This window comes from Elephas maximus, chromosome 24 (assembly GCF_024166365.1).
Source record: "Elephas maximus indicus isolate mEleMax1 chromosome 24, mEleMax1 primary haplotype, whole genome shotgun sequence".
Classification (NCBI taxonomy): domain Eukaryota; kingdom Metazoa; phylum Chordata; class Mammalia; order Proboscidea; family Elephantidae; genus Elephas; species Elephas maximus.
The window spans coordinates 39,204,654-39,231,680 of NC_064842.1; the positions used below are offsets into that span (position 1 = coordinate 39,204,654).

Consider the following 27,027-nt stretch of genomic DNA (forward strand, 5'->3'; position numbering starts at 1 on the left):
TGATGAACAAGAAGGATGCAGAGGGCAAAGGCACTTAAAAAAACAATCAGGAGAGAGAACAGAAAACCATTATCTTAGGACATCTTCATTGATGTGAAAGTTGATATTGTTGATGGAGAACTGAGTGAATACTTGTGTATGACCTTTGATGATGATTATCACTGTAATTGGATATCTAAAACATGGAGCAATGAGCATCTTGAAAAGTAGAGCTACTGCATTTGACTAGGTTTATTCAAATACTAGGCATTCTTAACGTTATTGAGCTAGACTAGTTTTCAAGTTATTTTAATGTTATGTCGACATAATAATAATGTTTAACAAATGAGAGAAATGTAAATAAATAACTTTATAAAAGGAGAGATAAAGGAAAAGAAAGCATAATGTTGGAGAACAAGAATTTTTACTGGAAGTGGTAGAAATGGTAAACAATGGAGGGGAGATCTAGCTATATTTTGGATGTGAAAGTAGATGATATATCTCAGGATAAGGCTGGTCATGGCTTGATAAATGTCAGCATGTCTCAGTAGGCTGGCAGAGACAAGGACTTGGATCTAGAAACTGCCCTTTGCAGTAAGGTAGTCACTAGCAAGGCAAATTGAACCACTCATTAGGCAGAAACTAGTGAGTGTGTCCTGCATATAAAACCATGTATATACACCTACTTCTCACTTATTGACTATCTTATTATCTAACATTTTGCATTTACAATAGTAGTAAAAACTCTACTATCCAATTATTTTGCACATTAATGATGTACTTCTGGCAGTAACAAATGATGAGGTACAAGGTGAGAGTTACACAGGCTGTGATGGTTAAGGTCACGTGTCAACTTGACTGGGTCATGATTCTCAGTGGTTTGGCAGTTATGTAATGATGTAATTTGGCAATTATCTAAGGATGTGGTCATCTTCCATTATCACCCAACACTAATTTTTTTTTTTTTTTTTTTAATAATGACCTGGTCTTTGGAACCTAACCATGTCGGTAAGTGAAGAGTGGATGTAGTTGTCTATAGGCATTGTCTGGAGTTCAGGAATAGAATATATTCCCTGGAATATGGTCTGCCAAGAGCAAGGCAGAGCTGTTCTTCTAGAGGGCCTGTTACACACAGCAGACTATTGATACAGAAAGGGTTCAGGTATGAGGAATGAAGCAAGCACTGGAAACTGGGATCAAACCTAGGACAGAGGGGTAGGCCAGCCTATCAACACAGCCAAGGATGACTCTGGACCACAGAGAATTGATTCAAAGCTGGTGAAATCACCTGCTTCACATCCTAGAAATGAGACTGGGCCTGAGCCTGTCAATTTGAATTAAAGAAGGGAAGTCAAGTGGTTCCAACTATGGCAGCGGACAGTCAGGGGTTGGCACCCCAGCAAGTTGTACAGATAAATGTTGTGGCTCTCAGAGGTCTTTAGCCTTTCATTTTGTAAAGTCACAGTGATACTGCCAGGTCATTCATCTGAGCCCAGATTGCATGCAATTAACTCTTCTCTGAAGCATCCCCCTTGGTGTTTTCATGGAGATTTTGGGAAACGAGGGTAGAATACTCCTACAGTGCCTGTGTTATTCTGAATTTCATGGTGGTTTAGGTGGGCTTGTCTTACTGGTTGTCAGTTCTGTGAGAGTTGTTGTTAGGTGCCTTTGCGTCAGTTCTGACTCACAGTGACTCTGTGTACAACAGAACAAAACACTGCCTGGTCCTGCACCATCCTCAGAAATGTTGCTATGTTTAAGCCCATTGTTGCAGCCACTATGTCAATCCATCCCATTGAGGATTTTCCTCTGTTTTGCTGACCCTCTACTTTACCAAACATGATGTCCTTCTCCAGGTACTGGTCCCTGATAAGAACATGTTCAAAGTACAGGAGACGAAGTCTTGCCATCCTTGATTCTAAGGAGCATTCTGGCTGTACTTCTTCCAGGACAGATTTGTTTGTTCTTCTGGCAGTCCATGGTATATTCAATATTCTTTACCAGCACCATAATTCAAAGGCATCAATTCTTCTTTGGTTTTCCTTATTCATTGTCCAGGTTTCACATGCATATAAGGCAATTGAAAATACCATGGTGTCTTGGTTATCTAGTGCTGCTATAACAGAAATATCACAAGCAGATGGCTTTAACAAAGAGAAATTTATTCTCTCACAGTCTAGTAGGTTACAAGTCCAAATTCAGTGTGTCAGCTCCAGGTGAAGTCTTTCTCTCTTTGTTGGCTCAGGAGGAAAGTCTTTGTCAGTCTTTCCATGGTTGAGGAGCTTCTCAGGCACAAAGACCCTAGGTCCAAGGGGCGCGCTCTGCTCCCAGCACTGCTTTCTTGGTGATATGAGGTCCCCACTCTTTGCTAGCTTAAAAAAAAAAAAACCATTCCTTTTATCTCTTGAGAGATAAAAGGTGGCGTAGGCCACACCCCAGGGAAACTCCATTTACATTGAATCAGAGAGGTGAACTGACCAAGAGTGTTACATCTTACTCTAATCCTTTTAACCACAGGCAGAGATTATGATTTCTAAAACTTAGGAAAATCACAAAATGGTGGGCAGCCACACATGGCCTAACAAAGTTAATACACACATTTTTTGGGGGATATAATTCAATCCATGACACATAGCTTGGGTCAGGCACACCTTAGTCCTCAAGGTGACATCTTTTCTTTCTGATGCTTTAATGAAGTCTTTTGCAGCAGATTTGGGCAGTGCAATAAGTCTTTTTTTTTTTTTTTTTATTCTGTTTCCATGGGCATTGATTGAGGATTCAAGTAAAATGAAATCCTTGACAACTTCAATGTTTTCTCCATTTATCATGATGTTGCTTATTGATCCAGTTGTGGGGATTTTTTTTTTTTTTTTTTTTTATGTTGAGGTGTAATCCATACTGAAGGCTGTGGTCTTTGATTTTCATCAGTAAGTGCTTCAAGTCTTCTTCACTTTCACCAAGCAAGGTTGTATCATCTGTATGATACAGGTTGTTAATGAGTCTCCCACCAATCCTGATGCTTCATTCTTCATATAGTCCAGCTTCTCTGATTATTTGCTAAGCATACAGATTGAATAAGTCTGATGAAAGAATACAACCCGGAAGCACACCTTTCCTGATTTTAAACCACTCAGTATCCTCTTGTTCTGTAGAACAACTGCTTTTTGGTCTATGTACAGGTTCCACATTAGCACAATGAAGTGTTCTGGGATTCTGATTCTTCACAAAGTTATCCATAATTCGTTATGATACATACAGGTGAATGCCTTTGCATAGTCAATAAAACGCAGGTAAATGTCTGTCTGGTAGTCTCTGCTTTTAGACAAGACCATCTGACATTTGCAATGATATCCCTCATTCCATGTCCTCTTCTAAATCCAGGTGGGATTTCTGGGAGTTCTGTGTTGATGTACCGCTACAACTTTTTTCGAATTACATTCAGCAAAATTTTACTTGTGTGCAATATTAATGATATTGTTTGATAATTTCCTCATTCTATTGGATCACCTTTCTTTGGAATGAGCACGTATATGGATCTCTTCCAGTCAGTTGGCCAGGTGGTTGTTTTCCAAATTTCTTGGCCTAGATGAGCGAAAGCTTCTAGTGTTGCATCTGTTTGTTGAAACATCTCAATTGGTATTCCATCAATTCTGGTGCCTTGTTTGTACATCTGTATTTTTAAAAACTCCTTCAGGCCCTCTATCTGTTTTGTCTATATCATTATCCTTAGCATTTAATACAGCGCTCACCCACGGTAGGGGTTAAAGAAGTATTTATTGATTACTTCAGAAGGTGTTTGTGGCCGGAGAAGCAGAGCAGGGATTGGGTGCACTAGAAGTTATAAATTGTCTCCCTAGAGACTGAAATTGACTATTTGATGGCTATCAGAAGACATAATTAAGGGTTGGATGGCTGCTACCTATTCCATACTGAAGATGCTTTCCAAACCTTCCATTACAGGTGGTGTTGTCCTCAACCCTGCCTATTACGGCATGCCTGGCCATACCAACATCATGATCCATGAGGTGGGACATGTCCTGGGACTCTACCATGTCTTCAAAGGGGTCAGTGAAAGAGAATCCTGCGATGACCCTTGCAGGGAAACAGTGCCGTCCATGGACACGGGAGACCTCTGTGCTGACACGCCCCCTACTCCCAAGAGCAAGCTGTGCCAGGACCCAGAGCCTACCAATGACACCTGTGGCTTCACCCACTTCCCAGGGGCTCCGTTCAGCAACTATATGAGCTACACAGGTATCACAACAGCCAAGATTTTTTTTTTCCATTAAGATTATATGGGGGCTGAGGGGGATTGTGGGAGGTATAGAAGATGATGAAGTGGTCATTTGTGCCAATTTGTGTCAGAGAGTTAGAGTGTATTTATCACAGTACACTCCCTTTTTTTACATCTTTGAAGAAGTTGAAGAAATACTGAGATATTAAGGGGTCTGTTTTCTATCAGAGATATAAAAATTAAAAACACTTCTGTCTTGGATTGCTAAAAATTAAGGGACAAAACCAAAAGCCCTCTTGAGGTCCCTCATGTCTCTAGGGCTTGGTTTTTCTTGTTCTTGCCCACATCCTTTAGGCATTTACTCTGAAGGAGAGTCCAATAACAAAGGGGTAAGAGGTTTCTAGGTCAAGGTGGCTGTTTGTGCTATTTTGAAGAGGTCTATTTAATTTTTTGCTTGGGATTACTTTTTTGTTTTATGCTATTAAAAAAAGTATCATATTCTCTCTTCCAAAAACAGCCAAGGAGTAATTCTTAGCTCTCCTACCAAAAAATGACAGCATCTCATTTTAAAAATGGCATTTCTTTGACCCTGGTACCAACCGCATTGTCAGACTAGTTGTTTTCCTCAGTCCAGCTCCTTAATTCTCCTTCTTCCCTGTCCTCTCATACCTTCCTTGTTTCTGGAGAAAAGCAATGCTAGCCACAGTCTCCTGCTAAGGAGACTCACATTTACCCCCAAAACTAAAGACTGATTTGATTTGATGATATTCCCCAATGGAGAAGGAAGGGGGTAATTTTTCTATTAGGTCTAGGGGTTTGGTTGGTGATAAGTTCTAGAATTTATCTAGGAGGATAAGTTAAAAAATAATATTCAAGTTTATTTAAAAGGATAAACCACTCAGACTCTGACCATACCTTTCAAAAGGAAAAGAAAAGTAATGAGCTGGTCCCTTTTGTGAGCTCTGAAGATGTTTCTGTCTAAGTTCCACTTTGATGAATGATTCAGGCTCATCAAATTTGTAAGCACCACCACCCCTGTCTCCTCAACAAGCACGTGGTGACACTTACCAGGGGCAGAGAGATCTGACACTGGGCTGCAGAGGGCAGAGCTGTTTAGGTACCACCTGTGAGGTGGGAAGAGGAAAGAGCTATGTAGCAGGAGAAGTAGGTGACTGGTGTGTCTTCACTACGATAACTCCTTTTCTAGCCCTGTGAAAAATGTATCCACGAGAGGAACTTTGCCTGCTCCAACGGTAAGGCTGGGGCCATCATTTCTTGACATTTGAACCCTCCCCGCCTTGAGCATCATTACTGAATACTTACTCACTTTGACCAAAGTCACTGGGCAATATAGTAGGTGTCTCTAACACCACAAAGGTTCACAAATAAAAAGACCATATGCTGAAACACTGCCATCTGGTGGTTTGCTGAATAAGCAACCAACAGCTCAGAACAGCCTTGTACCTCATGACATGAGCCTCATCCTGGTCCAGCCCAACATTCAAAGTAAGGGCCCCGTTTTAGAGATCAGTAAGCACTATGTTTCTGCCTTCTCTTTCCCGCTTTCAACCAAGAAATTTCCTGAAACAGAATACATTTATTAACTCAACAAGTGTTTGTTAAGCCTAGTGAGTGCACAGTGGTGTGATAGTTGCTAGGGATTCAGCCATGAGCAAGACAGATTTGATCTTTGCGTTTATGAACTTCACAGGTTAAAACCTCATCTTTTGTGCTCCTCTTTTGTCTCTGCAGATGATGACTGCACTGACAGCTTCACCCCTAACCAAGTGGCCCGAATGCATTGCTATTTGGACCTTGTATATCAGCAATGGAGTCAAAGCAGAAAGCCCACCCCCGTTCCCATTCCACCCATGGTCATCGGGCAAACCCACAAGTCCCTCACTATCTACTGGCTGCCTCCAATTAGTGGAGTTGTGTATGACAGGTGAGAGAGGCCCTTGTGGTGGCTGAGGCCGGTACAATACTCTCTGAGGGCACAAAGAGAATGGACGTTTCTTATGAACAAGGGGAAGAATGTGAAGTGAGGGGAACCCCAAATTGGAGCTATAAATGTGTGCGCTACTGCACAGTGAATGTCTCCTCACCCGGCACAGTTTTCATCTCCTTAACAATGGCTCATCATGTGTGCACACTCCTTGGGGATGGGCCTGCCAGATGTTTCCTTGGAAATTCACATCTGGCCAGCTCCCTGGAGCTGAGAAGGAGTTGACAAGAGAAAATGATAGAGATTAAGTGGCAGAACAGAGAGAGCATTTGCCACCTATCAAGTCAGGCATTCCTCCTTGGTGTGAGGATGGGGCAGTGGCTTCCAGAGTGGTGTTAGGGGGAAGGGAAGTAAGGCGTGTTCCTCCAGGTAGTTCTGGGGTGGGGGTGGGAGGCTGCGCATTGCTCCAAGCTATGCATCAGGGGCTTTGCTGGCTGATGAGGCCATTTCTGACGCCTCCTCTGCCTCTGGTTGTACCCTGTGCCGCCCTCTCTTATGGCCACTATCTTGTGGAATTGTCGTTATCTGTTCATTTTTCTATCTTTCCCGTCAAACTGGGAACTTCTAGGGGACAGGACTATTTTTGTAATCTGTCTCTTGACCTGACACAATAGACACCTATGACACGTTTATTAAAGAAAAAACATTAGACTTGAAACTTCAGCTGTCATCCATTCTTTGAATATATCAGGAAGTATTTGATAAAAGGAGAGAAGGTATGAAAAAGCATGATAGTTGACAGTTGGTGGGGATATGGGAGAAGTGGCTTAACTAGGAGGACCAAAACCCCCACCCTGATCTGGACAGAGTCACCTATCTCAAAACCTGCTTTACGAGTTGTCAACAAATTGACTCCAACTCATGGTGACCCAATGTGTGTCAGAGTAGAACTGTGCTCTATAGGGTTTTCAATGACTGATTTTTTGGAAGTAGATTGCCAGGTCTTTCTTGATTCTAAATAACAAGAAGAGCTATTGTTTATTTGATGCTACTATGTGTGAAGCATTGTGAGAAGCATTCATCCTACAATCATCTAGTCCTTTCAATAAGCACAACTCCTGTTATATAAAGAAAAAATCCAAGGCATAGAGAAATATCCAGTGGCTACCCCAAGACCCTACAACTAAATAGAAGTGGATCTGGGGGGTAAAACGTTGATGTTGGAATTGCAGCAATGGGCAAGCAGAAACAGATGATTTCTTTGAAGTTGGAACATTCTCATTTAGCAGGTAGATAACCCCTCTTCCACTTGCCACACCTCCCTTCTGGGTGTCAGGCTCCAGCTAAGAAGCTGGATGTCCCTGAAATATTGTTTACATGTACCCCAGCTTTGCAGAATGATGGGAAGAGAGTAAAGGAAGACACATGGATAGAAGGAAGCTGGTGAGTAATCATTCAAAGTGGCGTTCCCAGCCTTCTGCAGTCTTGATAGCTGTCCTTGATGCCTTGATAATACCTAATACGTGATATCACTTAGACCTTGCAGCCCTATAAAGTAGTTATTATTGCCATCCGCACCCAAGCTTGCAACGGCTCCGTTTGTGAGTCAACACACGTCTATGTGATGCACGTAAGAACCATCTTCCTGCAAGTATGATCTTGTGCAGCTTCGGATAGATTGGCTGAACAGTAAGTCCTCGGAGGTATGTGCAAAGCAGAGTTTTACATCAGTTTATTTAACACATGTAAACAATTTAATCTTTCAATTCTCTCTCTGGTACAAACGTTACGAGAAAGCAGACATCAGTGCTGGCTTGCTACAAGTCTGTTGGCAGAAAAGGCTATAGTTTGCTTCCTTTTCTCAGCTAGGTGGGCCTCAGTTTTGAGTCCTCTCGATACGTGTGTCAGGGAGACTCACGTCACATACCCAGCAATTTGTGTCATGGTTGGGGTTATGTTTACTCCACTCCAGTAGGTATTTGGAATTCTTGTGTCAGAGAGGAGCCCCAGCTACGCACTCAGCAGCGGCCCCGGAAGGGCCAAGTGCATCAAGGAAATGTGGTTTTGAGTTGTGTCCACATTAGAAGTGAGTGCCGATTGGAGTCAGAGGTTGGAGCTTAACTACACCTTTTAGTTGCCAAAGTACTGGATACTAGATGATGCTTGGAAACATGCTCAAAGGAATTCAGGAACTTGTTATGTGACCTCAGGCAATTTATTTAACCTCTGTGAGCCTGTGTTTCCTCAGTTGTAAACACAGGGTTATTACAGGAATTAGAGGTAATTTATGAAAAGTACCTAGCGGCACAGTGCCAGGTATATAGAAAGTGTTTAATAAATGGAAGATGCTATCATAATTATTACCCCTACTTAACAATACTGTTTTTTTTAGCATATTACAAGATATTACTTTTTCTCCTTAACTATTGAGTTGTACTGATTTAATGCCTCCATTTTCAGATGTGTCGTTCATAAGTGTCTCTATAAAGATTCCAAGTATCAGAGATAAGCCTCATAAAGTGGTTTCCCTTTGTTATTTAGCTGCTATTGACTCTATTTCTTCAAGCACAAATATGGTGCTTAAAGAGTTCTTCATAAAAAAAATTTTTTTTCATAGATTGTATTAATAGCCTCAAATATGTTCATAAAACAAGCATTTATGGAAAGACTGCTGAGTTCAGTCCCTGTGCTAATTGCTGGGGATAGAAAGAGTAGTTTGATCTGGACCTGCTCACAAGCAAATGAGAAAAAAGAATGTGAATCGAAAATCTCAACACCACAGAGCAGTATCCTATGGAGGAGCCAGCAGGTGCAGTGGGAGCATAGAGGAGGGATTGCCAGCCACTCTGAAGAAATCAGGCTAGTGCCATTCAAAGGCTACATTTAAATGGGTCTTGAAGGGTAGGAGTTTGCTAAACCGAAAAGCTGGGGAAGGCTATTTGATTGCAGCAGGAACAGTACGTTTCAAGGATCTGTGTGAGGGGCATGATGCCTTGGAAATGGCAAGAGTTAATTGTGAAGGGTGCATTAAGTTCATGAGGGTGCTGTAGTAGGTGAGGCTGGAGCTAGCTGGTGAAGAACCTTGGCTCGCAGTTAGGGAAATGGATGCATCCCCATAGAAATGGAGACAAAGGGATGTTTTTGTGATGAAGAGTAAAAAAAAAAAAAAAAAAAAGGGAGTTTAAAATACAATAACATATCACTAATAAGTTGACTCTGAAAATTGTTGTCTGTATGCATGGGGAAACTCTAAGGGGCCTTTGGATGACTTATTGAGAATCAGCGTAGAAAGGAGTTTTATGTTGAAAGCTTCAAATTGTAATTGTTTTGTGTTTAACATTTCTAGGACAGGAGCTGCCCCCTTTCATCTCCACAGGCCTCATTTATGACTTAAAGTTTTCTGCTTCATGATTTTGAGATTTTCCTGTCACTATGAATTCTGCTAAGATGAGGTCTACCCAAGAAGGAAATGAGTTAAGAAATAGTTGTGTTCTCAGTTACCCTCCAGGGCCTCATTAAAATTTCCTTATCCCCGTTCATCTGATGGATTCTCCCCATCTTTCTCCCTTTGTTTTCTCAGGGACCCAGGAAGCCTGTGTGGAGCCTGCACTGAAGATGGAACATTCCGTCAGTATGTACACACAGCTTCCTCCCGGCGGGTGTGTGACTCCTCAGGTTACTGGACTCCAGAGGAAGCTGTGGGTACAGTACCGTAGCTTTTTGATCTATACATTGGTGGCCACTGAGGACGGGGGTGGAGTATTCTCATGTTGTGAAAAGCAGTGGCAGAGTAAGGAAAAGGTAGCATGTGATGTTGTGTGTGTGTGTGTGTGTGTGCGCGCATGCACATTTTTTTGGAAAACTACAGGTGCCTCAGAAAGACTCTGCCTGGCACCTTTGTGTGCTGAATATCCCATGTGTGGTTTATGTGGAGGCCTAATGTCTGTGGTGAAGCAGAGATTGGCATGTAGGACAGAGGGATGAACTGAATTCAGCTGAACTCAAGGGGTGACTTCAGGGTGAGGTGTCTCAGAAGTATAGTGTTATATGTGCCTACTGGCCCAAGGAACAGCCTTGCCACATGACAATGTAAGCTGAACTCTTGCTTCTCTGTATCAGGAGAGGAACAGAGAACACGTTGCAGAGAACACTGACACACTGGCTGAGCCAGCCTGAGCGCGGGTAGGGTGAACTAGGTGTTCTAAACTGATCGTTCTGATCTATGCTATTTTACGAGTCTATTAATCACTGGTACTTGTTGTGCCCGGAATATGATCTAAGCTAGGCTCCGGGAGGGGAAAAATGTTTTTGTCTGCCCCTTTCCCTCTCCCCTAGCTTCTCAAACACTTACATACCTCACACACATGTATATATCGTTGCCTCAAGATAAATTAGAACAGAAATCTTTTCACAACTCAAGTCCAAAAAATGCTGTCGAAACTTGGTTTTAGCACCTCCTGATGAATGGCTTGACTTCTTCCATCATCACCATCTTCAGTGTTAACCTGAGCATTATCTTTTTCCTTGTATTTATTAAGACCTAAAAAGCACTCAGTAAGTTGTGCTGGACACAGTCCTATTTCAACTAGCCTTAAGTCTTCGCTCTGACAGGAGAAAAAAGAGAACATTGGTCTTAGAGTCCATAACTACAGAGTCTGTAAGATGTCACCTTGGATTATAGATACTCAAGGAAAAGGAGCCTCAAGAAGAAATCTGAAGGGAGACAATTTACTTGATTGATTATATATGATTTTTCTCAAATGTGAGTTTTCAAGGAAGAATGGAAAATTAATATAAACTTTACATTGGCACTGCATTGGACCCATTTTGAGATTGGCATTCCATAAAAGACCATTTCTATGGCCAAGGGTTTGTCTTGCGCTGGTGTTTTAATGCTTGTTTGACTCCCTGGTCTCATACTTTTTCCTTTCTAATTCTTGAAAACATTCAATTATCTAGTAGAAGTAAAAGGAATGAGAATTCTTGTATTGTGTCTTGAAGCGAATAAAGACAACTTTTAGGTCCTCTTTTCATGTTATATCATGAGATCATGATAAAAACTTTTCTGACAAGCAGTGCTGCTGTTGGGTTGTCTTCCAAAGGGCCTTTTCTCTGCTAGTATTTTGGAATAAGCATTGGAAAATACTGCTAAGAAATACTGATCTTCCCTTTGCTTTGAAAGGGTGAAGGACCAAGCCATATTTAAAATATACACAATAAAAATGATTGAATATCAAGCAGAGCAGTCACAGTCCCATGAGCTTTCAGATACAATGATGGTGTATTTAATAACAGAATACTTGGAGCCCTAGTGGCCCAGTGGTTAAGAACTCGACTGTTAACCAAAAGATGGGAGTTCGAATCCACTCCTTGGAAACCCTATGGGACAGTTCTACTCTGTCTCTATAGGGTCACTATGAGTTGGAATCGACTTGACAGCAATAGTTTTGTTTGTTTGTTTTGGTAATGAATACTTACTGGCTACCAACTGCTTTCTAAATGCTATGGGGAATACAAAGTTGAATCAGACATAGTCCACGCTTAAATATCATCTGCTTGGAGAGACCTTCCCTGACTCTGTAATCTAAAAAAGCCCCCAACTCCACCCCATCTTTCTGTAGCTCTCCTTTATTTTTTCTTCAAAGATCCCATTACTACTTGAAATTATCGTCTATATCCCTTTATCTATTTACTGTTGCATCGATCACCTTATTGTGAGATATATGAGGGCAAAGCCTTTAGCTCTCTGATCCACTACTTTGTTTCCAGTGCCTAAATCAGGGCCAGGCTCATAATAGGGACACAATCAATTTTTGCTGAATGAATGAATGGGTGAGCTTACAATGTGGGCAAAAAGCAGCAAGGATCATAAGATGTAATAGACACACACATTCACACACACATACACACACATCTGAACTTGCTCCTTTTGGACTTTGGGACTCTATTTTCCAAAGTCTGAAAGGCTAAATAATTCTCTTGAAAATTTAGAAGCTTAACTTCCATGTAATGCTATGTAGATCTTCTATGCTAACCTAGTAAGACAGGTGGTTAAATATTATTACTTATTTTATAAATGTAGAAAATGAGGCTTAGGGAGGCCTGTTGCAGTATCACAGCTAATGACACAGTGCCAATCAACTCTGCTGATTCCGAATTCAGCACTTTCTCTTCATGTGATATAAAAGAAAACCACCTTGTATGGATTATTCCCGCAGAGCAGAACACAATGCATTTGTGATATTTGATCCTTCACTATTACGTTTTTACTTAGCTACTGAATCTCCATTTGTTCTCCCTCAGTAATGTATGCTTATGTTTCCTGCCTTCAGTTACTTACCTACTCACACCTCAGCTGAAATGGAAATTCAATGTATGGTTTTAAAGTTTGGCTAACAGTCAACTGGAGGAACTGCCAACATGGGATCTTAGGGAATCAAAGAAGTTTTGTGAAGAGCCTTTGCTTAAACAAAGAGTGCATTGACAGACTGAAATTAATGTTTTCCTTATTAATTAGTAAAACAGGGTTTCAGAGGCAGTAATTTTTATATAAATTATTAATAAACTAAGCACAAATAATTCTCTTCTGCTCAAGGATTCTTTAAGAATATGACCTAACCACTCCGCATCAGCCTTGTGTTTTTACCTAGGGCCTGGGTTACTCCATTCCCAATTCTTTGCTAGGCTTCCACCATGTAAGGGTGATGTGGTAACAAGAGCATAATACAATTGACTTGTTACACTACACCTTTGTCCTAAGTTGTACTTTAGGTCTAACTCACTAAGCTAACCAGCTTTTACATGACTTCTAAGTTCAGAAGCACCTCCTTTTTCATTCTCCTTTCTGGCCACTGACATGGGCTGCTCATTTTCAGATTTTCAGTGGTGGTACCTGATGTGTTTATCTGCTCATCTTCCCCAGGGCCTCCAGATGTAGATCAGCCCTGCGAGCCAAGCTTGCAAGCCTGGAGTCCTGAGCTCCACCTGTACCATATGAACATGACGGTCCCGTGCCCTACGGAAGGCTGTAGCCTGGAGCTCCTCTTCAAGCACCCAGTCCATGCCGACATGCTCACTCTGTGGGTCACCTACCTCTCCATGGACTCCTCCCAGGCACTCTTCGACACGGAGATCTTGCTGGAAAACCAGGAGTCTGTGCACCTGGGCCCCTTAAACACTTTCTGTGACATCCCACTCACTATCAAGCTTCATGTTGACGGGAAGGTTTTGGGGGTGAAAGTCTACACCCTTGATGAACGGATGGAGATTGATGCAGCTCTCCTGACTTCTCAGCCCCACAGTTCTTTGTGCTCTGGCTGCAGGCCTGTGAGGTACCAGGTTCTCCGCGAGCCCCCATTTGCCACTGGCTTGCCCATGGTGGTGACACACCCCCACAGGAAGTTCACGGACGTGTGAGTTGGGCAGTAGGGCCTTCTAAACCATGGGATTTTCTGGGGATTTTGGGGTGGGTTTTATGTCCTTTCCCCCCATTTTTTAATATTCTGACCTGTTCTTAGTTGGAGAAATGTTCAGATCTCAGAAGGGATTTTATCCTAAAGTGCCATATTTAAGGTGAAGAAAAACATTCCCCACGTGTTCTGACTGCTAATGCCATCATTAAAAAAATTATGGAAAAAAGAGGCTCATCTTTAAACTGCTTCAGTCAGACTGAATATGACTGCCACAAGTCAATCAGAATCAGATGCTCCTATGGGTGACACAATTTAATTTCTGATTCCTTGCTACTACTTTCTGGTAATCTGCCACCATTTCTATAATATACAAAGGCTACAGTCAGCTCTTCCTCAGCTAAGTAAAGGGACCAAGGACCCTACTGACACTATATTTAGTTCAAGACTCATTCGACATGTACATTTCATTCTTTTTCCTTTTTCTTGCTCCTCCACTCTCTCCTTCTTTTTCTTCTAGCTCTCCCTTTCCTCCTCCTTGCTAATCTTTCTACAAGCACTTAGTAAATTCTGCTCTGTTCCTGGCACTGTGTGCTCAGTGCTGGGAACACAGACTCAGATAAGATTGTTGCCTTCAAAGATTTCAATATCTAGAGTAGAAGGCTGGTAGCTCCAAAGGTGAATTCTCCCCACCTCCTAATTTTCTTCAGAGTCTGCCCTGAAGACAAAATTAGAGATCAAACAGAAGTTTTATCAGAGACACTATATCTGTTAGTTTTTGCTGCATTAGAAACCATCACAAACATAGTGGTTTAAAACAACAAACATATTATTTCTCATGATTCTGTGGTTGGCTGAGTGTTCTTGTCTGGACTGGCTTGGCCAGAACTGAGATGGCCCAGTATGGCCTCAAGAATAGGCCAGAGGTGTCAGCTGAGAGGGCTGGCATGGTTGGAAGATGAAGCCTCTTTCAACATGGTCTCTTGTTCTTTAGTAGGCTTACTTGGGCTTGTTCTCATGGGGCAGAAGAGTTTCCAGCAACAGGGGATGACAAACCCCAAAATGCTTATACTTCAAGTTTCTGATTATGTTGCTTGTGATAATTTTCCACTAGCAAATATGGCCAATTCCTGATTCAACCAAAAACCAAACCTGTTGCCTTTGAGTCGATTCTGACTCACAGTAACACTGTATGACAGAGTAGAACTGGCCCATAGGGTTTCCAAGGCTGTAATCTTATGGAAACAGACTACCATACCTTTCTCCCGTGGAGCAGCTGGTGGGTTCAAAACCCTAACCTTTCAGTTAGCAACCTAGCCTTTAACCACTGCACCACTAGGGCTCCTCCCTCTTGATTCAAGGAGTAGCAAAAAAAAAAAAAAAAAAAAAACCTTTTCATGGGAATAGCGACAAAGTCACATCGCAGGAGAGTGTGCATTTGGGATAGGGGAGAGTTTGTGGCCACTTTGCCAGTCTACATCAGCTGTACAAAAGGAGAGAAAAATGTCCACCTTTAGTGTCACTACATTTTTCTTCCCATGTGTGCTTTCTTGGTTAGAACAGGAAGACAGTGAAACAGTCAAAAATCTAATACAAATGGAAGCATAGATCAAGGAATGGATTTAAAAAGGAAAAAAAAAAAATAAAATAAAATAAAGTAATTTTTGAGCTTCTCTAATAAGAGTACTTGGATGGTACAAACAGTTAAAATTGGTGATTTGATTCCACCCAGTGGCATCTCAGAAGAAAGGCCTAGCAACTTACTTCCAAAAGATCACAACTCTCGAAAACTCTATGGAGCGCAGTTCTACTCTGACACTCGTGGGGTCACCATGAGTCAGAATTGACTTGACGGCAACTGGTGTTTTGAATATCTAACTGGATATCTAATTAAAACCCAAAACTTGTTGCCAATGAGTCGATTCCGACTCATAGCGACCCTATAGGACAGAGTAGTACTGCCCCATAGTTTCCAAGAAGTGCCTGGTAGATTTGAACTGCAGTCATAGCACTTAACCACTACACCATCAGGGTTTCTAATTGGATACACACACACACACACACACACACACACACACACAGAAAACCTTTGATGCCGATAATATCCCATTTTATAGGTGAGAAAACTAAGACTTTAAGTTGGTTGAACAGCTAGTCAGCAGCAGACTCAGGATTGAAATCCAGTTTCCTGGCTGACTCCCATTTTGGTCCTCTTTCCTTAGTAACATACTGCGTTTTACAAACTCAGATCAATGATCTGAGATCACTGAAATTTTGGGCTACCTGCTGCTGAGTTTTTCCCCCAAGAAGAGTAAGCATATGCTGACATTTCCATCTGATCATTTTCCCAACCACAGAGCAGTATAAGACTTTCATGCGTGGCTAGACAAGAGTCTGGCAAAAACCACCCTGTACAGGGAAGCCACCAGCGTGGGTAGGATATAAAATTGGTCTTGTTTTTGGAAATAGCTGGCACTCTCATGAGAGGATTGGTTTCCTGAGAAGGAAAGATAATTTGGAAATTAAAAAGTCTTTAATATTTAGATGTCTTTTCTATTAAAATGCCTAAAAGCCAGTGTAGAGGTTTTTAAAGGTGTTTTTGAAACCCCAAGACATTTCCTGTTTGCCAGTTGCAAGCATCCAGTGAGGGAGTGGAGGCTTTGTGGCTGAGTTGAAGAGCCTATTAAAGAAGAGAGAGGCTTGGCATGAGATTTATGGCAGCCACTCATGGCAGCCCCAACAACTCTCATAGATCCTTGTCCTCCTAAGCTCCAAAGTAACTCCCACCCTGGCTTGACTTTGGTGGTGGTTTTTCAATCAGGGCAGACACTGGACAAAATTAAGATAAGGGCAGCATTAGTCATTGAGACAAGCAGCCCCCCTTCTTGGTCCCTTTCTCTCTTCTAAATATTCTTCATACTCTCCACTGGGGTTCTAGAGAGAGCCTGATAAACCCCTTCCATATCTGGTATCAACTGATACAAGACTCCGTTCCTGGTATGTATACATTTTGACAGATTTGGATTGAAGAGGAATTAAATGCATTTCTTTTTTAAAAAATATAATTCATAAGATATAATTCATATACTATACAATTCACCCATTTAAAGTATATAATTTAATGGCTTTATTACAATTCTGATTGTGGAATATCCAGCATCGCAAAAATGGTGATGGAAGGTGTTCTTACCCCCTTCTATGAGAGAGTTGCTCTTACTAAAGATTCAGTCTCCTAAAGCCAAGAATTCTCTTGAGAGACAAGTAAGCTGACTGTGTTGCACTGACCCAAGAAGGGCCTCACTGAACCCGAACTGTGAAACTTTCATCTAAAGTTTCTTCGATTACTTCTAAGATAGAGGAGACTAGTTTATATATATGTATGTAGATGTATATACACGTACGTGCACGCACACACACACACACACACGTATATATAAAGATATACTTGGGATACCATCCTAATACATTGTCTAAAAACTTTTAAATTCAGTGTTAATTCAGCAAGCATTTATTACACATCTACTATGTGGCATGTACTGGGAATACAGAAATGAAGATGATTTCAAACGTTCTGTTGCTTAGTAAGACTATGTGTCCTTATCTTTGTTTCAGACAGTGTAACAAATATACCAGGTTTATGTTACCATAATATTTCCCTTAAACTCCTGCAAACCATCTTCAAACCGTGTTCCATTTTACAAATGTGATAGTCACCAGCTCATTGGTTTCCGCAGGGAGGTAACACCTGGACGGACATATCAATACCAGGTCCAGGCTGAAGCTGGAGCAGAACTGGGAGAACCTTCGCCTCCCCTGATCCATATGCATGGAGCTCCTTACTGTGGAGATGGGAAGGTGGCAGAGTGAGTAGAGTGTGTGTGAGAATGTGCAAACCAGGACATTGTCCTACTCTGGCCAGGAGGTACAACCTCCAGCTCGAGTTTGGCTTTTTTGGGAAATGTACGGGGGCAGGATACTGTGTGATTCCAGTGTTAATCTTAAAATTACAAAATTTGGAATCTGGTAGTGATCTTGCAAAATTATCATATCTTTGCATAGTTAAGAAGATACCCACTTCTATTTAGAGCTCACCCTTCTGGAGGCCTTCCTAATGCTTCTCACTGCTGGGTGGTGACCAAAGGAAGGTTAATTGTCAAATTATACTAAAAGAGGATGGGAGGTTATCTTTTGAATCAATGGCCTATCCTATGCTACGACTAGTTGTATGACCTGAGGAAGGTCAGCATAGCTTTCTGAACTGCAGCTGCTCATCTGACCTAGAGACAAATTGAACAAAATGTAATTTCTAGCTATTCTATTAGCATTACCAAGGTAAAGATGGAATCACTCCTGTCTGTTTCTTAACATGCCATGTTCCTTTTCCTATTTCCCTTTTGTGATATCAACCTAGGGGACCAAGTCACCCCGGTTTACCTGGGACTTTCTCAATTTTAGCACTGAAACTCTCACATCCCAAGAAAACTGGGAAAGCTGGTCACACTACACCAACCTATCCTTGATGTTCATTGTAACCTAACATATTACTTACATAAAACTGCAAATAGGCTGGAAAGACAGGTACTGTGATTTGTCCTGGATTCTGTATCCTAATAAGATAGGCTTTTTTACATTTCCCAGAACAGGTGAAAATATATTTTAAACCCCTAATGGGCAACAATTTTATAACTTTTCTTAGGATCCCATCCCATTGTTTAGCAATTGTTGCTCTTTCTGTTAGCTGCTGTCAAATCACTTCCAACTCATGGTGAGCACATGTGTACAGAGTAGGTCTGATTCATAGGGTTTTCAAGGTTGTGACCTTTCAGAAGCAAACTGCCATGCCTGTCTTCTGAGGTACCTCTGGGTGGGTTTGAACCACCAACCTTTTGGTTAGTGGCTTTGTGCTTAACTGTTTGCACCACTTAGGAAGCCCTAACAATCATTAAATTTTTTTTTTCTCATTCTTCTAAGATCCTTAAGCTGTAGTGTAAGCCTATTTGCTCCTTTTTGTAGAAATGTAAACACCAAATGCTTTCAGACCTTATTAATATACGAAGGTGACTGAGATCACTTCAATATTCAAAACCTTGCTAGCTTGCTGCTCCCCCCTGCTTCACAAGTCTGATTATTGTTGTCATTATTTTTCCTATCCTGGCTGCCTTCCTTGTATGACCTTGGGGTCTGCTGCCTACCAGTTAAGTTGTTTGGGGAGCTTGGTTACCACTGATACACTGGCGTGAAGGGCCCTCTTCCAAACTTGGTATGTAGCATTCTCTTCTGCACCTCCGTGCACCTTTACCTGAGGCAGCACTGATTGCCTGCAGGTCTCACAAATCTGCTTATCAAAATGATTTTTAAACTTCTGCCTAGATTTCTTCTCTGTAGAGGGTAGTGCTTAGTTTTGCCAGTCAATTGGAAGATAGCTCTGTCCTGCATTTCCTTGTCTCTCTCATGTCTGTTTCAAAATTTTGTTTCCCCAAACCCAAAGCTCTCAAGAGTATCAATTTATGCAAAGAGATACCTGAAAGGGTACTAGACTACCAGTTCTAGAAGCAACCAGTCCCTGAATTCCAGCTTTGACTCACCTGGGGCATCCCATTACACTAGAAGAAGGACTCATATGAATCATTTAATGCACTACTTAAAACTGAGAAATGTATAGACCCATTCTAAGGGGGAAAGATGATTACAGATCCCCTAAACATCATTCTCAGGCTCTAGTTTTTAAACATTTTTATTAAAAAAATACAAGTTGTCACTTTGGATATCACCAACAATAAGACAAGGAGAACAAACGTAACTGAGTTCCTGAAGTTGTGAGCAGTGTTCATTCAGAAGTTGATCATGTCAGTCTGCCCTCTCCAATATGGTAGTTACCAGCCACATGTAAAGGAGCCCTGGTGGTGCAACAGTTAAGCACTCGGTCGCTAACTGAAAAGTTGGCAGTTCAAACCCACCCAGTGGCTCCATGGGAGGAAGACTCAGCGATTGCTTCTGTAAAGATTACAGCCTAGAAAACCCTACGGGGCAGTTCTATTGTGTCACAAGGGGTCACTATGAGTCAAAATTGACTTGACAGCATCTAACAAAAACAACAGCCACATGTGCCTCTTGGATCTTTGAAATGTAGCAAGTACAAGTACAGAACTGAATGTTTAATTTTATTTAATTTTAACTGATTCAAATTTAACAACTGAAACTTGATTCAGTTATTGGAGAACGTTAAAAGTACATTTGGAAGAACTTAGGTAGGTGGATTTACTTTTTCAAGTATTTGAACTAAGATGTCCTATAAGTGAGATATACACACCAGTTTTTGAAGACTTAGTATGAAAAAGTAATGTAAAATACCTCACTAATATTTTTATACTGATTGGTTAAGAGCTACGGCAGCTAACCAAAGGGTCAGCAATTCAAATCCACCAGCCACTCCTGCCCTTGTTGGGGCAGTTCTACTCTGTCCTATAGGGTCACTATGAATTGGAATTGACTCGACATCAATGGATTTGGAATCCATTTCACAATAGCCAAATCTTGGTTCTTTCAAAGGGGCTTCAACTCAAGTTTATATATTTTGCTACCCTAAAATGCCTCATGTCCCCCTCACTCTAAACCAACTCCCCCAGCTGGATCCAAATTCAGTCATCAGCTGTAATAGCATTTGAGGTTCAAAACATTTTCTTCTCACAGTATTTTTTTCTGCCCTGCAATATATGTTAGCTGTCACCAGGTGGTAGTAGGGAGTGAGCACAGGGACCTGACTCCTAGGTTGCTCAGGACTGAGGGATAGCGGCAATCTGGCTACTCAAATCTCCTGGTATGTAAATAGGAGATTTCCATTCTGCAAAATTATAACATTTACGACTCCTTCTAGATAGGATAAGGCAATGAAAACATAAAGAAATATGAGATAAAAATGAATAGAAAGCAAAACAACACATAGGTAGCTTTTCTCCTCACCAAGTCAGCAGGCTATTTTAAGACTCCATTCGTTTTACACCAGTAGGCCTTTCCTAAGAAGTCCCTGGGTGGTGCAAATGATTATGCACTTGACAACTATTTGAAAGGCTGGTGATTTGAATCCATTCACAGGCGCCTTGGAAGACAGTCCTGGTGATCTGCTTCTGAAAGGTCACAGCCTTGAAAACTCTATGGAGCAGTTCTACCCTGCACACACTGTACCTCCATGAGTCAGAATCAACCCGAGGACAAGTAACAAGAACAATAGCAGGCCTTTTCTAAGCTTAAGACCTTCTACCAGAAACACTATCAGGATCCACATGGATTTCCTAGGTGCTTCTGAGCCATGAACTACTAGGAATTCCTACGACCTACTGGACACTCCCATTGACAGTCATTGCTCAAATTGCATTTACTTTAAATGCCTGTATGTTTCATTTGGAGACCCTAGTGGCGTAGTGGTAAGGTGATACAGCTGCTTCAAAGAGGTTGGCAGTTCAAATCCGCCAGGCACTCCTTGGAAACTCTACAGGGCAGTTCTACTCTGTCCTATTGGGTTGCTATGAGTCGGAATCGACTCGATGGCAGTGGGTGTGGTTTGGTTTTTGGATGTCTCATTTATTTATTTTTTTCCTTTCTATAAAGGCATTCTCTAAGCTCCTCCTTCCATTTAGCTTGTACTTTTTACTGTACAATGAGGAAGTTCGAGAATTTTAAAAATGTAAAAGGATGGGAGATAAACAAGGAAATTTTTATTTATTTACTTATCTACTTAAGTAAATAGATGTATGGGTGGATGGATGGATTTATGTTTTTACTTTCTAGGGGATTGGGAGAACAGTGTGATGATGGAGATCTTTTGAGCGGAGATGGCTGCTCAAGGACATGTGAACTGGAGGAAGGCTTCAACTGTGTAGGTGAGTTTAAGAGAACCTGCCTTGAGTATGTCATTATTTTTGTTCACGGTACCAGGGCCCCATTTTCAATAGCCACAGTCCTTTTGTGTCCTAAAGTAACTTAAAGAAGACAGAGGCTCTTCTTGCATAATCTCATGTGATCAATAGTCAAAGCTTTGGACAGCACTAGTTATTCAAAATTAGGTATTATGATGGAGAAATCAGTCTAACAATTGAGCTTGGAGGTCTCTCAGTGTCTTTGTGAGTTCTTGATATCCTGCAACATATAGCTTTGAGATAATAATATTTGGTGTGTTTATTATGTGTCAGGCACTGTTTAATTGTTTTATATATATTATCTTTTTTTTATCCTTACAGTAACTATGAGGAAACAAAACTGAAGCTCAGAGAGCTTAAATAACTTGTTTTGGATCATATAGCTGGAAGTGGTGAAACCAGGATTTGAACCAAGGAAGTGCAGCTCTAGAATCTGCATGTTAAGCCATAAGGTTTTACTGTCTCCTAGCTTAATGTTACCAAGGTTTTCTCTTGAGTGCTCGTGTCTAACTTCAAAATGTCAGTTAAATAGTACAATCATGTAGATTCTACGTACAATCAGACATTCTAAGCCACAGGTAGTGCGAGGTGTCTCTTGGCATCTGCGTTTAATAGATAAGATCATGAAGGATGATGGAGGGTCAGACATTTTCTTAATCCTGGAGAATCACTGGCAATAAATTATAACTAGGAGGCTTTGACTCTAGACCCTTGCAACTCAGGGAGGTGGTCCAGAAGGCTTCTCCCAATTCTGGTTTAAGCCAGAATCAATAAGTTTCTTCAGGGCAGATTATTTTCCTTTCCCATTTGCATTTGTTGCAATGATTCTGTAGAATATAACCATTTATTAAAGTTATTCTACATAGCAGTGCATTTTAAATATTTTAATGTCTCCAAATCGCAGGATAAAGTAGAATTTACTGAAGTGTTAAACACCGCATAGAACACACAAAGCCCCTATCTCTGGTGATTGTAGTGATCTTCCAATCCATCCATCCACCAGTCCATCCATCCACCCATCCAGCCGTCCACCCATCCGTCCATCCGTCTGTTCACCCATCTGCTCACCAACCCATCCACCCACCCATCCATCCAACAAGTACTTATTCAGTGCTCACTGTGTGCCACCAGTCTGATCAAGACCCTCTTCTCTACATGCATATGTATAGTCTACAAATGGCTTAGAATCCAGTTTCCCTCCTTTTCAGAAATCCCTACTACTAATTCCTGAGAGATGGGTCTCTAGTTTCTGCTTATATACTTCCAGCAGTGAAGAATGCACCTTGAAACAGACCGGTCTATTTAAATGTGGCTTTTTCTGTTATAAAATTCTCCCTTTTTCTGATTTGAAAGCTGAGTCCCAGAGAATTTTAGCGATTCCTCCAAGGGCATACAATAAGGTCTCTGCAGAGCCAGCACTGGCACTCAACTTCCCTACTGTTTTATCAAGTGCTTTTTCCCTGCTATGGAGCTACAGGGAATACATTCTCTTTTTTCTGTTTTATTTGACTTCCATTCAGATATTTGAAATGCCTCCCCATTATTCTCCTTTCCAATCCAAACATCCCCTCATGTGATTAGGTTTCCAGACCCTTTCCTATTTACCCCAAACTGGCATGCTTCTTGTGGTCAATGCCCAGAAAGGAATTCAATCCTCCAGATGTGGTCGGGTTGTGCAGAATACACTGAACCAACTACCTCCCCTCTCTGTGCATATGTATTTGTTAATGACATCTGTGTTTGCATCATTTCTTTTGGTCACCACATAGTTGGCTCATATTTAAAATATGTATGTATGTATGTATGTATACCTGTATATGTCCAAACACTGCTTTCTCCATCACAGCTCCATTTTCATTTAAATTAAGAGCTGACCTTGTTTTGTTTCTATCACATTTGACCCATTAAGTCTGGCCAATCTTTCCTTAGTCTCCAACTCCAGTAAGAGTATACCTAAATTATTTTAACTTTGCAGATATCTAGGATAATATATTCCACACCTTGACATCTGTTTCAGGGAGTAAGAAGTGCATAGTATGCTAAGCCCATTGTTCTACTCCATTATTTCTCAAAAGATACGGTTTGAAAGAACCATTATGAAATATGTTGTTTTATATGGATTTGAAAAAACAGAGGGAAACATTTTAAGGCTGTGATTAAAAAAAAAGAATAAGTGGTGACTGGGTTATGAAGTTTTGGGGGTTATAAATGCAAACCGTGGTGGCGTAGTGGTTAAGTGGTACAGCTGCTAACCAAAAGGTCGACAGTTCAAACCCACCAGGGGCTCCTTGGAAACTCTACGGGGGCAGTTCTATTCTGTCCTATAGGGTCGCTATGAGTCAGAATTGACTCGATGGCAGTAGGTTGGTGGTGGAGTGGAGTTATAAATAGAATAGAAAACTGTATGGAGTCCCTGAGTGGTGCAAACAGTTAAGCACCGAACTATTAGCCAAAAGGTTGGTGGTTTGAACCTACTCAGAGGTGCCTTAGAAGACAGGCCTGAAGATCTGCTTCTGAAAGGCACAGCCTTGAAAATCCTATGGAGTGGTTCTACTTTGCACTCATGGGGTCGCCATGAATTGGAATTGACATGATGGTAGCCATCAACAACACGTGTGTGTGTGTACAAAATATATATGGAGAGAGAGAAGAATCATCGTGGGAGAGTCACATCAAATCTACCGGATACACACATATTAACTTTGGTGGAGTGGTTTGGGTAAGCCACGGGTTTGATGGACTGCTAGGGCTGAAAACCCAAAACAGGTTTAGAACCAAGTCCTAGGATCAGTGGCTTATTCCTGGCAAGTAAAGATCGATTTACTATAGAAGGGACTTAGGCTTGAAGAGATTATTAAGGAAAATAATTAATAGCTATATGTTGATGAGCAGCTGACAAATTGCTCGAACATTCCTGTGGTATTGCTGTGAAGAATTAAAAAAAAAAAACAGTAAATTTTAGTAATGGTGTTACTGAATATGTACCTAGGGGTTATTCGTTTTGAACCTTGGTCTTATTTTTAGGCTCTATTTTTTTTTTGTTTGTTATTTTGTAGGAATGCAAAATTAGAATTGGGCTGTTAATGCCCCATATTTTGGTAGAAAACACAATAGAACTGAATAATGGTTTATACCTGCTTTTTACTTTTCCATTCTTGAAGAAAGTGAGTCTACAAATCCATAAAGAGTCAGTACTGTTCACTTAGTAGGGATTATCCTATGAGCAAGTATGGAACTTGTCCATCACATATAACTTGTTTTAAAACCCCAACAGTTTTTCCTAAGTATTTGCAACTCGCTGGTTTACTCTTGAAGACAATCACTCTGTCTCAGCTTGATGTAGCTGTGGTGTGATAGCAGGGCCATAGAACTGCATTCTGCATGTCTGGTTCAAATCCAAGCTCTGTTGCTTACGAGTCAAGTGACCTTTGGCAAGCCACTTAAAGTCATTGACTTTGAGATTTCCTGTCTTTGAAACCAGCAAACAAAAAATGCACACCTCACATAGTTACCATAAGACTAAAATAAATAATACGTATCTAACCCTTATAAAAGTGAAACCCTTATAAATCTGGAGCCCATATAGTCAAGTTTCAGAACTTTTGTACAATTCAGCAACAATAAGTAATTGGGGAAAAAAAAAAAAAAACCTCAAATACTTTAAAAACTATGAAGAGAATCCGAAGGTATAACACCATACCATTTATTAAAATCCCTTTCTTCTTTCACCTACTTCTTTTATATCCCCAGCTTCCCCTAAGTATCTCTCTCAACTATTCCTTAATATTTCTTTCTACACCTAGTCCACCACTGCTTTTTCTACATGTGTCTTCTCCCCCCAATTCCAAACATTTACATAACTTTTTTTTATATATAGTTACGTGGTTCCTGGGTGACAGAAATTGTTTGTGCTGGGCTCCTAACCAAAAAGTTGGCAGTTTGAACCCACCCAGTTTTTTTAGTGGTGTCAAGGAAGAAAGACCTGGCAATCTACTTCATAAAGATTACAACCAAGAAAACCCTACGGAACTCAGCTCTACTTGGTAACACTTGAGGTTGCCATGAGTTGGAATTGACAGCAGTGTTTTGTTTTGTCTTTTTTTCCCCTTTTGGTATTATATAGATGGACTCTACCTCGTTCAATAAAAAAAAGAATCCTTCTTCTTTAGGTGTATGTGGTGTTTGTATGGTTTGTATGCAGTATGTGTATTATCTGTGTGTTTGGGGTGGGCATTAGACTGACTGGCAATTACAGAATTCTCTTTACTGGGGGCTGGAAAGAAATGTTATGAACGTTCCCATTTTAATTTTATTTCATGACATTTATAAAAATACTTTTTCAAGTGCCATATTTCTTGGCAGGGGAACCAAGCCTGTGCTACATCTATGAGGGAGATGGGATATGTGAGTCCTTTGAGAAGGAAACCAGCATCTTAGACTGTGGGCTCTATACTCCCAAAGGATACTTGGATCAGTGGGCTACCCAAGCTTACTCCTCTCATGAAGACAAGAAGAAATGTCCTGTTTCCTTGGTAACTGGAGAACCTCATTCCATGGTAAGTCAAGCCAGACAGAGTCAAGACTGAACAAAATTGTGAAGTGACTTCTGCAGATATTTAATGAGAGCTTACATTTTTCTCCTGATTTTACCAATTTTACCATCAAATGTAGCCCTTGCTGAACTCAAAACAAGGTAATGTTAAGTGAAAATCTTCTAGACTAGCAATTAACCACCGCCCCCCCCCCCCATACACACACAGAGGCACACACACTTACTTGCACTACTTTTCATGGAGGGATGTTTGGTCTATGCAATGACTAACTCCAAGGCATACCTGAGCATCTCAAAGTTTAACTTATAAGTACACATATCAGAAATTACACTTGGGCTTTGAATTTAAGAGAATTTAATTTAAAAGAAAGGAACAGTAATGAATCAGAAAGCCTGGATTACACTACTGGGTCTACTTTCATTACCACTAAATGATGTTTGGCAAGGCACTTTACCCCTTTGGGCCCTAGTTTTCTCATATGTAAAAGAGATATAAAGACATTTTTATTATTGAAGAAATCTTCAGAGTTAGTACTAAAAATAAATGCATAGGTATACGGTTCTCCCTGTATATTTACCTATATAAACTATATAGGTAAGAGATATTCTGAACACTCTAAGATGCTATACCAATGACTTTTATGAATTTATTTGACTGTTCAAAAGATGAAGAGCTCTTGGCTCTTGGGTACCATTCCAGATGCTTCAATTACCAAACAAACTGTTCCATTTATTATAATAATAGGCAGTATAGTCCCTTCACAGAAGTGAGATTTAGTCCTTGAAGTATTTTAGGCGAGGACGAAATAATTGAATTTTTAGATCCAAGGTGACATCCCCAAGGAGACTGAGGAATCAGCCATAGTTGGTGCTTCAGTTTAAGGAACTCATCAAGGACTCAAGTGTCTTCCAGATTCTGGTCCTTCCGTCCTTGGCTTGCCGTTTCTTCCTCCTGCTCATAAGATGGCCTCTGATCCTCTAGTCATGAAGTCAGC

General features: G+C 40.9%; 1 protein-coding gene across 1 annotated transcript in view; it reads left to right on the forward strand.

The window, feature by feature from the left end:
* PAPPA2 (pappalysin 2) overlaps positions 1-27,027 on the forward strand; it is a 342,051-nt gene that overhangs the window by 150,894 nt on the left and 164,130 nt on the right. Inside the window, exons 5-11 of the mRNA XM_049868523.1 lie at positions 3,940-4,233; positions 5,966-6,158; positions 9,739-9,860; positions 13,081-13,570; positions 17,302-17,430; positions 21,353-21,444; positions 25,843-26,036. Of these exons, the coding sequence (XP_049724480.1) occupies positions 3,940-4,233; positions 5,966-6,158; positions 9,739-9,860; positions 13,081-13,570; positions 17,302-17,430; positions 21,353-21,444; positions 25,843-26,036 (1,514 nt within the window). The remainder of the gene's footprint in view (positions 1-3,939; positions 4,234-5,965; positions 6,159-9,738; positions 9,861-13,080; positions 13,571-17,301; positions 17,431-21,352; positions 21,445-25,842; positions 26,037-27,027) is intronic.